General features: G+C 34.9%; 1 protein-coding gene across 27 annotated transcripts in view; it reads left to right on the top strand.

Moving 5' to 3' along the window:
• The window catches only part of LOC106176729 (muscle calcium channel subunit alpha-1), a 148,665-nt gene that overhangs the window by 82,353 nt on the left and 52,787 nt on the right, over nucleotides 1-13,525 (top strand). For 12 of the 27 annotated variants that reach the window (XM_087014903.1, XM_087014902.1, XM_087014899.1 and 9 more), the window contains 14 exons: nucleotides 257-404; nucleotides 682-842; nucleotides 1,233-1,458; nucleotides 1,934-2,141; nucleotides 2,574-2,694; nucleotides 2,978-3,135; nucleotides 4,133-4,171; nucleotides 5,514-5,611; nucleotides 5,848-5,954; nucleotides 6,405-6,579; nucleotides 8,031-8,160; nucleotides 9,835-9,894; nucleotides 10,407-10,513; nucleotides 12,214-12,234. In XM_087014903.1, coding sequence (XP_086871029.1) covers nucleotides 257-404; nucleotides 682-842; nucleotides 1,233-1,458; nucleotides 1,934-2,141; nucleotides 2,574-2,694; nucleotides 2,978-3,135; nucleotides 4,133-4,171; nucleotides 5,514-5,611; nucleotides 5,848-5,954; nucleotides 6,405-6,579; nucleotides 8,031-8,160; nucleotides 9,835-9,894; nucleotides 10,407-10,513; nucleotides 12,214-12,234 — 1,759 coding nt within the window. Of the gene's footprint in view, nucleotides 1-256; nucleotides 405-681; nucleotides 843-1,232; nucleotides 1,459-1,933; nucleotides 2,142-2,573; nucleotides 2,695-2,977; nucleotides 3,136-4,132; nucleotides 4,172-5,513; nucleotides 5,612-5,847; nucleotides 5,955-6,404; nucleotides 6,580-7,358; nucleotides 7,489-8,030; nucleotides 8,161-9,834; nucleotides 9,895-10,406; nucleotides 10,514-12,213; nucleotides 12,235-13,525 lie in introns of all 27 variants that reach the window. The other 15 variants (XM_087014911.1, XM_087014907.1, XM_087014908.1 and 12 more) reach the window with 8 other exon arrangements.

Here is a 13,525-nt window from a genome sequence, read left to right as displayed (position 1 = left end):
CAGTGGGCCCTGATCACATTACTGACTGGTTGATGTAAGGTCAGGAAGTGAGGTTGTCATCTCTAGACAGAAATGTCATGCCTCCCAGGTAATAAAGTCTGTTCAATCTCTTCAAACAGCATTTCTATTTTTAACTAACAAGAGGCAAAGATTGAAAATCCTTTGCTGTCCTGATGTAATTGAGAAAACAGTCGGCGTATCATATATTTTAAAGGATTTTAAGTTTATATTATATAAATGAAATAATTGTTTCCAGAGGACATAGAGGAGGGGGATGAAGATGAGGAGGAGGAGGAGGTAGAGCCCACACCCACCCACAAAGCCAATGAATCCCAGTCTGAGAAAACTGAAGAATTAGGCAGTGGAGAAATGACCCAGAATCTGTCATGGTGGCACAGAAAAAGGTACAGTTAGCAGAAATGGTGAAGAGACAACTTTTTTTCTGATTGCAGCTATGTACATGAATTGAAGAATGCATACATTTGATTCTTGGTGGAAGGGGGAATCTTAATTTTTTCCCCCTGAATTTTATATGTTCATACGTTTGTGAAAAGCAAGTGATGTGAGTAGATGATGTGCATTTTAGACAAAAATATATAATTTTTCAGCCATGTTATTTAAAATTTTTGTTGTAAAAGAAACACTCACTTTAAATATTGTTATTTTGCATTTTTATTGCAGTAAAAGATTACGGACGTGGAACAAACGCTGTAGAAGAACGTGTAGAAAAATTGTCAAGTCCCAAGGTTTCTACTGGATAGTCATAGTCATGGTATTTTTTAACACTTGTGTACTTACAACGGAGCACTACAAGCAGCCAGAATGGTTAGATGAGTTCCAGTGTAAGTAGGATGCTCTGTCTTCATTGAAATTGTGATATTGAAGAGAAATATGTCCATAACGGTAGACTTGTGCATGAAATGTAGATGGGAAACAAGACTACAATTTTGAAAGATTGATAATTCTGATATGGAAAAATATTTACTGGAATAGAATGAAACAAAATACATTATAGTTCAGAGTGAGTGCAAAATTTGATTTACTTGCAAATCCAGTAGTGTATAAATTAAGCAAAACTTATGTACAAATGATCATTTTCAATTCTCAATTAAATTCAAATTATTCTTAAATCATTACTACCAGTTCGTATGCAGCTGAAGTAAAACTTTTTAGACAGCCTGGATCAATTTTTCCTAACAGTATTTTAGGATGCCTTATTTTCATCATTTCAGTTATTGGAAACCTGTTCTTTGTGATCTTGTTTGCACTGGAGATGCTCCTCAAAATGTACAGTCTAGGCTTCCAGGGATACTTTGTCTCACTATTCAACCGGTTTGATTGCTTTGTGGTGATATGCAGTATTGTGGAAGTGGTGTTGACCAGCACCAAGGTCATGCCGCCACTGGGAGTCAGTGTGCTACGTTGTGCCAGATTGCTCAGAGTGTTCAAGGTCACAAGGTCAGTGACAAGGTCATGCCAAGGTCATGTCAGAGACAAAATGTTCATATTTTGATGATACTTTGTTTTAATATGTTGAATGTCCTGCCACAGAAATTGCTTTAAAAACTTGAGATTTTCCCCAAAAGATTGACTTCATCCTTTTTAATAGCTTTGAAGGGTTAAGATATCATATTAGAAACTAATAGTTGTTGTTTGCATACTTGATTTAATTAAAAATGTGGAGATATTTATTGTCACAAAACATCCGGTACTAATGCTTCAGGAATTAGTTTCATGACTATAAGTTTAAGTTAATGTTGATATAAGGCACACAACCCTAAGTTCATACCTTACTTCTGCTAGTGCAGGAATTGTAATTATTAACAATGGCCATCTCTTGGCAATCTTATGAAATAATACCATTTCAGCACTTGATATTATGATAGATTTTGATATTTTTCAACATAAATGTGTATTTCATTCTGTTGTACAGGTATTGGTCCTCCCTCAGCAATTTGGTGGCCTCCTTACTAAACAGTATGCGCTCCATTGCCAGTCTGTTGTTACTGCTCTTCCTGTTTATAGTGATCTTTGCCCTCTTGGGTATGCAGCTGTTTGGGGGCAAGTTCAACTTCACAGATAAATCAAAGCCCAGGAGCAACTTTGATGACTTCTTCCAGTCATTATTAACAGTATTTCAGGTAAAATAGACCAAGGATGGTTCTTCCTTGTGTGTTACTACGTAAAATTGATGAAAACAGAAAAATGTCTTTTGCAGTAGGCAGGAAGAAACAAAAAAACCAAGGTGTATAAGAACCATTTTTCAGTATTATTCACCTGTCTAATATCTTTTTCAAGAATCTGAAACACAGGCTTTTTGTCTTAAGGTACTATATTGAGAAAGGTCTATATTTGATGGTGGGAAATTTTCAGGTTAGCATAATAGGATACACTGAAGAAGAATATTTAAACATCCCTATCTTATGAAAGTTTTTGAGAAAGATTCTGATATGTTAATGAAGTATTCATGGAAGTGCAAAAATGGAATTATTATCATTTTCTTTTCAGTGATGTGGATGACTATAATCTTCAATTTATTTTCACCAATCTCAACATTCTCTTGTCTCTTCCAGATCCTGACAGGTGAAGATTGGAATGAGGTCATGTATGACGGTATCAACTCTTACAAGGGTGTGGCCAGTCCAGGAGTGCTTGTCTGCCTCTACTTTGTTATTCTTTTCATTGTTGGTAACTGTATCCTTTCTCATAAATCATTAGCTAAACTAAGTTTTAAAAAATTTCACTGCTTTTATCAGTTTTATTATTTTTGACTGCCCATTTGACATCTTTGCTACCTTTTTTTCTTATGCATTATGTTACCCTCACAATGTCTATTTTAGGTAATCACAATGAAAGTAAGCCGAAATTAGCTTTTGTAAAATTGGACATTGTACAGTCTAGCAGATATTCAAATATTTATCAACAATTTAATAGTTCTTCAAATGTTTATAAAAGTTTCCTTGATGACACACTAAAGATATCCTGTTGAATGTGTTCTTGGCTATTGCTGTTGATAACTTGGCTGATGCGGAGCAGTTGACAGAGATGGAGAAGGAGAAAGAAGAGGAGAAGGAGAGACAGAGGTCCATTATACGCTCAAAAAGTGGGTCCCCAGAGAGAGAAAAGGAGGTCCAGGTATGACACACACATACATGGTACAGTTATCAGAAAAAAACAGAAAACTTTTTCTCAATGTAAGGGAAAACATGTGTTACCCTACAGGAAACATTTTGAAACTAGAAAAGCACTCCAAGAGCGCAGACCTCTGCCAAGGCAGCAAAGTCTCTACCCAGTGTCGTTTCACCCCTAAATTTTCATTCTATAATGATTTAGTTTATTATTTTTTTATTATTGATTGATTATTGATTGGTTATTGACCCGGATCACCACCAAAAACTAATCATCTGTTCCTTGGCCCACTTCTGACAGTTCCTGAAAATTTCATCAAAATCTGTCCATAACTTAGTGTTTAGATGTTTGATTATTGATTGATTATTGATCCATATCACCACCAAAATCACTTCTAAGTTAACCCATTTCTGACCTACCCTGAAAATTCCATCGAAATTCATCCATAACTTTTTGAGTTATGTTGATGACAAACAGACAGACAAACAAACAAGCAAACAGGGGTAAAAAAACCCCTCCTTGGCGGAGGTAATAATCAAAGTATCAAACAGACAGCTTAGTATGCAAGATTTAGGTTAGAGAGGTTTGGAATGCACACACACGTTTTAGACTGTTTTTGATTTAGATTTTGAATGTAACTTGCATGATTGATCATATGCTAATTGCTTTCTTAATTTTGAATTTTCCCCGTATCTCTTGTGGTTGCTGTTTGAATAATGTTTCCATGGAATACAAGTGCACACTGTACTGTGAAGTTAGATTTACTGAATCAGCAGTTTCTTTTGTTTAATGTCTGTACATCAGCCAGCTTTACTGTCTAGTTTTCACTGATTTGCTTGATGTGTTGTAATGCTATCATGATGGAAGCATTGTGACTGATGCCTGAGGATGTAACTTTGTTGTGTTGAATTTTAGATTTTTCTTTTTACTTTTTTGTTGTTTATGTAAATCTCAATTGTTGTGATTTGTTGTGATTTCTGTTTGCATTGTGACAATGTTTCAGGGGCCTTGCAGTTGCTGCACTTGTTGTTGGAGCAGAAAGGTGTGATTCTACAATATAACAGTTCTATCAGCTAATACCAATACTTAGATAATATCAACTAACTTCTCACTAAATTTGGACACATCTGATCTGTCAATTTTTCAAAAAAAAAAAAAAAATTCTTTTAGTTTTTACCTTAAATGTGATTCATAAATTTTGTACATATTAAAAAGTATTTTTGGGGAAATACTTCAGAGTGAAAAACTTGAAATCAGTTATGGGAAAGGTGAAGTGTTTGAAATTAGTGTGGAATTAATAAACTTTGAATTGTAAAAATCTTCTAATCAAAAGATGGTTGTAACCCAATTTGCATGCACAATATTTTATAATATAGGGAGCTTTTTCTCAAATAGTTATTATTCATTCTATGTAGAGGTTAGTGCACTTTTAACCTTTGCCACTAGAATGAGATTAGTTTAATCCTCTTTTCAGTCTGGCCAGCAATTAGATTTATCAAGGGCTTGAATAGAATAGACTTCAGTAATATAGAGTTAATCATGCATTTTAACAAAAACTATTTGCATGTATCACTTTTCCTTACGTAGTTATTTGGCTTGATCAGTTAAAAATACTAGAACCCAATGCTTAGTTTTTGTTTAATAAGTCAGGGAAATAAAGCAGCTTTCTGCTTTCATTTTTGAAATTTTCTGTATAAGATATAATATGCTGCAGCAATGGTCACGCATGCATGCATGCATCTATGCACAAACGGTGATAACAATTAATAGCAAAATGTGATGTAGCAGTGCATTTTTACTGTGATCTGTCTGATTTTACTGCTGGATTATTCTCAATCCATACCTTATATGAAGCTGGTCTTGCTGCCACCTTCAGGCTCACATTGTCATTCTATTCCATTTGATTTTGAAAGTTGTATAACTTTTGGTTAATTGTGATCTTACTGTGTGAATTTCTAAGCTTTGATTTGCTTCTTTGATGTGTACATTTTTCAAATTCTTGAAATAACTCCTTTATCAAATATAAGCTTTTGGTAAAGGACCAGGGGCTTTTTTCACAAAATAGTTTTGGCCCAAAAATTTGAATCTAAATTTCTGACTAAAATTTTTGTATACTTCACTTCTGTATGAATTTTTAGTAGTCCTTCTAGATAGAAGAAGTATTGGCCTGAGACATCATTCATGTTTTTCTTACTATAAAAGAGTCATAATATTTCATTTAATTGGATAACTGTAACTATTGATTTATCTTAGGCCAAAGTACAGTTAAATTTTGGTCTAAAAGTTTAGATTAACTTTGGGCTTAAGATCTTTTGTGCCAAGGCCCCAGGTTAAGTAGATTTGTTCTTAGTAAGTGATTTTCTGGTATTTCTTTGCGTTATCAGGGAGACAACGAGGAGGACGAGGGGGTGGGTTCTGGCGACAATGGGGAGAACGAACCTGGTGACGACAATCAAAACACTGCAAATTACCATGACAGAAGGTAGGAATACTGCCTTGAAGCGATTCTCTCTCTCTCTCTTTTTTTTGTACCAGCCTTGTGGACAAACATGTGCAAGAGAGAGAGAGAGAGAGAGAGAGAGAGAGAGAGAGAGAGAGAGAGAGAATGTTGCCTGTATATATCACTGTCTTTGGATCACATATTGTTGAGCCATCTCTTTTGTTACTCAAGCAATCCATCTGCTGCTTTATCCACATGTGTCTTTCCTGTGTTTCCAGTAGTTTTAAACATGAGAAGAGCCCCAGCAGTATAGCCAGTGAACACAGGGTGCATATAGAGTTAGATGATGACCCAGAGAAGTACAGAGGTGGGAAACCACTACAAGGTAATGGTCGACATGGCAGAGGAAAATGTAGATCTGGTTTTTCCAAAAGACAGTTAACATTTTCTACATTGATATTACTTTAATGAAAAATTGGGTCATGTTGAACTTTTGAAGTTAATGAAGCAGACTGTCAGTCTGGATTGGAAACTTTTGTCTTTTATAGTTGAATATATAATAATTAATGATAATTATAGTTTTGATAATGAAGATGGTGACAATAAGAATAAAGATTTATCCAAAACCATGCTCTAATTAAGTCTCAGTATTAATACCATGCTCTACATAAATCTCAGTATGCAATAAAAAGATTGAAACTTAAACTAAAGATAAATAAATAAATAAATGAATAAATAAATAAATAAGTACCAACTGAAATGACCAATTATAAGAATATGACAGGGCTAAGGCAGCACAGTCACCTGCCCTATGCTTTGACTTCCCATGTTTCAGCAGGAGACAGGAATCCAGATGAGAGTGGTGATGAGGTAGACGAGGATGAGGAGGATGAACATCATAGCTCCAATGCCACAGCTCGACCAAGAAGAATGTCAGAACTGCACATCCCCGACAAGGTCAAACCCATTCCAAACGCCAGCTCACTCTTCATATTTTCACCCACCAACAAGTGAGTTATGTTAAAGAGATGGGATATGTTAATTGTAAATATATATTTTACCAGGTTCCTAAAAATAATTGTAGACATAATCTGAAACTGGTCGTAAATATTTTAATATTCCAATAAACAATGTTGATTGGGATTTTTCTCTGCTTCTCTGCTTGTATTTGGAGATATTCTCATTGTTAATTACCTAACACAGGTTATATGTTTCTGGTCCAGTAAATTGTTGTTGCTCTAAGGAATGTTTATTTCAGAATATAACAAAGACCTCAAGAAATTAGGTCAAGAAATTTTTGCAAGATACATGCTTGATAGGAAATGAATGAATAATTGTAATTGGTATTAAAATATGGGAGATTAAATGCAGTTGCTATAGTAGTATTTTTTTGGGGGGAGGGGGTATTTGATTCAAGAAGATTACCCATTATCACTGAAGCAAAAATAAGAAAAAGTTACACCACAGTAATAAATATAGCTCCCATTTCCAGTTCCTGTTTGTCCTATCAGAGCAGTGTTTGAGAATAGGGGCACACGTTTAAGGCATCAGTTTTTTGTCTTGACTTGGAGATGAATTAGTCTCAATGTTTTGATATTAATGAAAGACATGTTGGCAGGGTGACCATTTTTAAGTGGAACAAGAAAGGGTTTGATCCTCAAACTCAAAACCTTTTTGTCTGGATTGAAAGTTGTAAGCCACAAAATTTGAATGATATAATCCCCTGGAAAGGGTATATCCATCCTGTAAATAGACCAAGATGAAGACAGTTGCTCACCTTTATCTCTAGGTTGAGAATAATCTGCCACAAGATTTGTAACCACTCCTGGTTCTCCAACAGTATTCTGTTCTGTATTCTGGCCAGTAGCATTGCTCTGGCCTGTGAGGACCCCGTGAACCAAAATTCAAAGCGCAACCAAGTGAGTAGCGTGACTGCACACAGAGTTGGCCCAGTGCCGAGCTGCCGTGGAGTGAGCTAATGTGCTGCCTGCCTGTCTGTCTGCTACAAACCAGCCCCCCCACCCCTATTTTTGTCTCCACTTCTGGGCAGTTTGTTGCTCAGATTCTTATGAGTTGTGATGCCAGCTCCTGACTTGTGGTGGTTTTATTAACTTTTATTGTGTTCGGATGTTTTTTCAAAAATTATTTTGTTAAACTTGAACAGTTGTGGTTCTAAAACATGTCACATTTTGGACAAATGTTTGAAAAACAATTGAGTTTCTTTTAATATGTTTTATTTTTTGAGCAGCTAGGTCTCCCTAAACCTGGGAGCCTAATAGCATTCCTAAATAAATTTTGCTGAGTCTGTGATGACATGTTTTAGACACAGACCTGTTTAGGTTTAAGAAAGCAGTCTGAGCGTGAATTCATAGTGCTCCTCTGTGCAACAGGGTGATGTTGTTTTGTTGACTTTAGCTGCTTTAATCAGGCTTTTTGGAATGTGACATCTTTTTGCTTCCAGAATAAGAATCTTCTGCCACCAGGTGTGCAATCATTCCTATTTCACCAATATTGTACTCGCATGTATTCTAATAAGTAGTGCTATGTTGGCAGCAGAAGATCCCTTGAATGCAGACTCCGAGAGGAATCAAGTAAGTTACCCCAGGGCCTGGGGCTTGTTTTCACAAAAGAACTTTAGACCCAAAAATTGGTCTAAACTTTTAGACCATAAATATTAGCCTCATGTTAGTAGTAGTCCATGTGCATCAGGTATTGGTTTTAAAAAATTAATTATGTTTTGGTCTAAAAAGTCGAACTAGAGCTCTTTTGTGGAACTGGTCTCAGAACCCCAGTAAAGATAAAAAACCTGTGAATGATCATTATTGCTCGGTGCAGTCTTGCATATTGGATGTTATATGGGTTCATTTCCCATTAGATTAAGATGTTAGTCTGTTGGTAATAACATCTTAATCTACATATTATGAGTACAGCAACTAAAGTGCTGGCAACCCTATTTCGTTGTTTAAAGTCATGGGTCTTAAATATTTCACGTGATTTTTCATAATAAATGTCAGTTTAATAGTTCCCAATTTTTGTCCTGTCATAAGGTGCATTCATATTTTAAATGGGTTGACCCTTCTAGGAGCCGCAAATCACTGACTTCAATTGCCAAATTAATGGCTTGGAACCATAATTTCATGTTGTGATTGTAAAGCCTAAAAGATTAAAAAAATTGAAAGTATTCATTAGCGTCATTTCAAACAGGTTGTGTATATTTTTTACAAAATTGAAATATGTAATTTAGTAATTATTTTAGACTGCATGTGTTTTTAAGTGTTTGTATTGCTCTGGGTTTGACGGCAGAAAGCTTTTCACCCCTGCTTGCATTGACAACTCGAGTCCAGTTTACAAGGACTATCTTTGAATTTTTCTTATGTGAAGTTACGAGAATGATATAGCTACCAACAGTTCCTAGTTTGTGCCTCTTCTAAAATACATCAAATTTTCTATGAATGATTCATGAACTAGCAGTCAAGTTTGAAGCTTCTGGAATACAAGACCATACTTTTGCATGGTTCAGCATCCTTTGTTTAAAAACATACCATGTGTTTAAGACTTTTATATAGCAAAATTATAATTATTATTTCTTAGAAATTTGAACAATTTTCCTATTATCACTCAGTCTGTAACCACTGAGAAAATTCCATTCTGTAAACCCAGTTTTGAGTTCAGAGTTTCAAACTTTTTGTGCCACCAGTGAAATTTAACAATATCCATCAAAAAATGACAAAAGGGGTTATAGGTTGAAATTTAGGGAATGATTTTGGATATGGTTTACTTTGAAAATTCTAAGAAATATAATTTTGCTATAAAGGCCTGACATGCATGTTATGCCTTTAAAAGCTGCAGATAAGCTGGGGAATTGTGTGCATAAATTGGGGCATTTTGCAGTATGCATACCTTGATATGTTTGACTCAGTTGCTTGAGCTGAAACTGTGTCCTATTTTTCTTGGTTTGAAAAGTATGTTGAACTAAGCAAACAAATCCCCTTAGTAGTATTGACTCTGAACTGTGTGGCCCCAAGCCAGTTTCCATGGTAGTCAAGGTAAGGTAAATGAACTAAACATAAAAATCTTAATTTGAGTAGAAAAAAAGTTGTTTCATAAGCAGGGGTAAGAGCTTCTCTTCTTGCAGTCTTTTTTCCAAAAAAAAAAGTATCCTTTGATTACATATTTTGTGCACAAATGTGCATCTATGTTAAATTATTGTCTTAAGACTTACTAAATGGTTATGTATTTTCAAAAACTGTGCCCTCTTTTTTCAGATTTTGAATTATTTTGACTACTTCTTCACATCAGTATTCACAGTTGAAATCATCATCAAGGTGCGTTGTTTTGTCACTTTTCTTTTGTAGACTATCTTAGTAGGATGCATATAGTAAATTATGCTATGCCAACATTCCTGTTTGTTACTGGATAAGCATAATCTGGACATCTAATGAATTCTAAAAAAAAAAAACCTTGTCAGCTATGTCAACTATTGACAAGATATTCTTTAAAAGTGGCATTGATATGTGTGTCTGGGGGTGTCACAGTATCACATCACTTTTCAGTGTGACATTAAAATTGGATCAAGTATCAAATTGTATTCCTGAATCACACATTATTCCTAAATCACATAGTATTTGATTATGGCATTGTATTTTTTCAAATATCACAGTGTATTGTAGTATCACATTTTATTTCATTTCTATTTTGCAGCACAGTAATCTGGCCTGAGAATATTGACCAGCAGGCATGTGTTGAAACAAAGACCAAATGCCTAGTTATGTTATTTAATTGATAATGATACCACATCATATTCAGTCCTCTTAAGACAGAAGTGTTCTGTTTTCAGGTGATTGCCTATGGTTTCTTTGTCCACAAAGGGTCCTACTGCCGAAGCATTTTCAACTTACTGGATCTGCTGGTTGTCTCAGTGTCTCTGATATCCATCTTCCTGGAGTAAGTGCATTGTTTGTGTTATGAAGTTATTTGATGCGTATTGTAAGAAAGCAAAAGAGGGCATTTGCTAATAGAAAAGAGAGAGAAAAAAAGACTTGTGGCAAAGGACAACTGCCATCTTGAAGATGGTTTGGGTTGAACTAGGCCATGGTCTTGGTATGTTTGAGCTTGGTATGTCTCCCAGTAAGATACTCAGCAGTCTCTGTTGTGGTAAAATATTCAAACTTGAGCAGGAGTTTTGAATTAAAAAACGGTACTGCTCTGAGGGGAGAGCTAAATAACAAGAGCACTAGTTTAGAGACTGAAGAGACAGTATACACAGTTCTTAACTTTCTTGCTTTTCTTTTAAACTCTGAAAATTAAAAAAATTCAGCTGCCAGCCAAAACTTATTAACTAGTTTTATTGCCTAATATAATGCTTTGATGCAAATTCATTAATTGCTATTGCTGTTACAGTACTAATGCTAAGCCCCTAACTTGTGTTACCCTTGAATATTCTAACATCATATGAAGACAACTTAGACCTCATTCCCATACACACCATCAGACTACATGGATCGACCTAGCTCTGTGGGGATTCTTGCTTAGCGGAATCAACAGAATCAGTTTAATTGTCTGACATGCCATCTTGAGTAGCAAGGAGGTAATTAACTTTTGTGTTGTTTTTAATTACCCCTTTAGCTGTTTGAGAGGCCTTTTATTCAGTTAAGCTGATTACACTTATCAAGAGCCCCTACAGTGTTGGACCAACCCAGGTAGTCTGATATGTCTATGGGAATGCTCCCTTACTGTGGGAGGGGTTGAGTGGGGAGGGGAGGGGATCATAGTCATTTCTGCCAAAAGATAAGGGAAGTCATTTTATTCTAAAGACAAAATCCTGATGCTTGGGCCCTAAGAGCACAGGGAACATGGATGTATTATCTTAAAATCAAAAGAAACTCAATAAAACTGCAGTACAACTTCTACTTTAGTTGAATCTAGAGATGCACAAATGAAAACCTTAAGATTTAAACTGCAGTGTGATTGGTTGATATGCTTTGAGTCAGCCATATATTTTGGGCCACAGTTTTAGCCAAATGCATGAAAGTCAAACATTGTGACTCCTTGTGCTCTTAGAGCTGAATTGCTTAATGTTTTATGATACTTCTTTCTTAATTGTTCTTGATTTCATTGTCTTTTGTGATTGGAATCTTCATACTAGTTTCACTTGATTTTTTTCTGTCTAGCTAATAATTATTAATCATTATAATTTCGCCTTTGTCAGGCTCATCTTGCTAATGTGGAAGAAAGAAAACAATCAATTTAATTAAAAAAAACAGTAAATGTGGAAAAATCAAATTTATTGTTTAACTGTATTAACCTCTGTGAAAATAATACACCTTCAAGACTTCAACTGTTCATAACTATTCTGAAACTTACTGATAAACTGGTATATTGATAATTAAGCTGAAATGTTAAGTACTGATTTTCAAAAAATCTACAAGAAAGGCCAACAAGCTGAGCAATTATGTGGACCTTGATATGTGAACAATGATATTTGTATAAGTTTAAGGAGAGTTGTAGCATGTCTCACCCAAGTTATTAAATTTCTTCTTCAAGAGCAAGATTGAATCCTGCAGTACTGTTCTTGTTTTGTGCTTAATTTTTTATTTAATTTAGCTGCCAGATTGATCTTAATCTCCATGTTTCTGCTCTTACAGTGTATCTGAGGGTACAATTGGGTTAGTATATACAATGTGGCAGAAGAAGCTATACAATGTATCTTCATTATTTATTTACATATGTATTATAAACACATCTGTTTGGTTACCATTGTTGTCAATCCTCTCAAAGATTTTATTGCAAACTCTTTACTGCTGACTCTCGTGATATTTTAGCAAGTAGTTCAAATTGAAAAACATGTCTCTGCAAGACCAAAAGTAATAGAACATAACCACTCTGCCTTCAAAAATATAATGATATAATTTAAATAAAATTATATTATTAACAGTATCCATATATATTTCAATTACCTTGTTTCTGCAAGTCAATTAATTTTATCTGCCCATTATTTTTGAGCTTGCAATAATATCATCTACAACAGTGTAGTAGAAGTTGTAGTTCTCACCAATGTTGATGTGTTGTCATCATGGCAACAGACACTGCTCATTTGCTAGTAGACAGTTGGGAAGGCTGGGCGTGCTTTGCTTTGCTATTTTCTGTCCTCCGCTCTTTAGAGAATAGTGGGAAATTTCTTCGGGTAGCATTTTTTTTCTACACTTATATTTTCAACTTTTTAAAAATTCCTTTTATTATTCTCATAATCACTTTTGCAGTTTTGCACCAAGGCAATTTTTGATAATTGGGTTTGAGTGAGGATATATTTAAGATTTGTATAATTCTTTTTGACTTTACATTATGTAGACCTATTGCTAAACATTAAAAAAAAATGTTCAAGAATATTAGTGAAAATTTTAAGATGTTATTTGATTCGAATGGAACTGTATTTCTTCTTCTTTATTAAGTATCTTGCATCTTGTTCTTTGATATTGATATTTATAATGAAAAAAGATTTGAAAAACAAGATAATGAAATATTACATTACTATGTAGGGGTGGTGAACCATTTTGATGGCCATCAAAATAGAATAAATAGAAATATAAATATTTCAATCAAGCTGTACAAGCTATTGGTGTCCTGGCAGGTCCTAACCTTATTCATTGTTATTGTCAACCCCTTGATGTTAGCACAATGATGTGACATGTTAATTGTTACTTCTTTTCTCTGATGTCTCCTCCTTCACCAAGGTTTGACTATAGCTGTGCTTGTGATGCTACATCACAGCCAACTACACAAAGTCAAACAGAGATTGAAAACACGTTAGTATGTGTTTGGATGTGAGTCTGTGCTTTGATCAGCTTCACAAAGAATCCAAAGGGGGCTTTTAGGTCTGGTGGTGATGGCTTAAGACTACTCCTATTGTCTCCAGTCACTGAGCATCATCTGAGGCCAGTGTTCTGCATAAGGTAAAGC

The sequence above is a fragment of the Lingula anatina genome, chromosome 6, assembly GCF_051362555.1.
Source record: "Lingula anatina isolate TDL-2025a chromosome 6, LinAna3.0, whole genome shotgun sequence".
NCBI lineage: Eukaryota > Metazoa > Brachiopoda > Lingulata > Lingulida > Lingulidae > Lingula > Lingula anatina.
The sequence above is the reverse complement of the archived record's forward strand: the minus strand, read 5'-3'. Positions and strand labels throughout refer to the sequence as shown.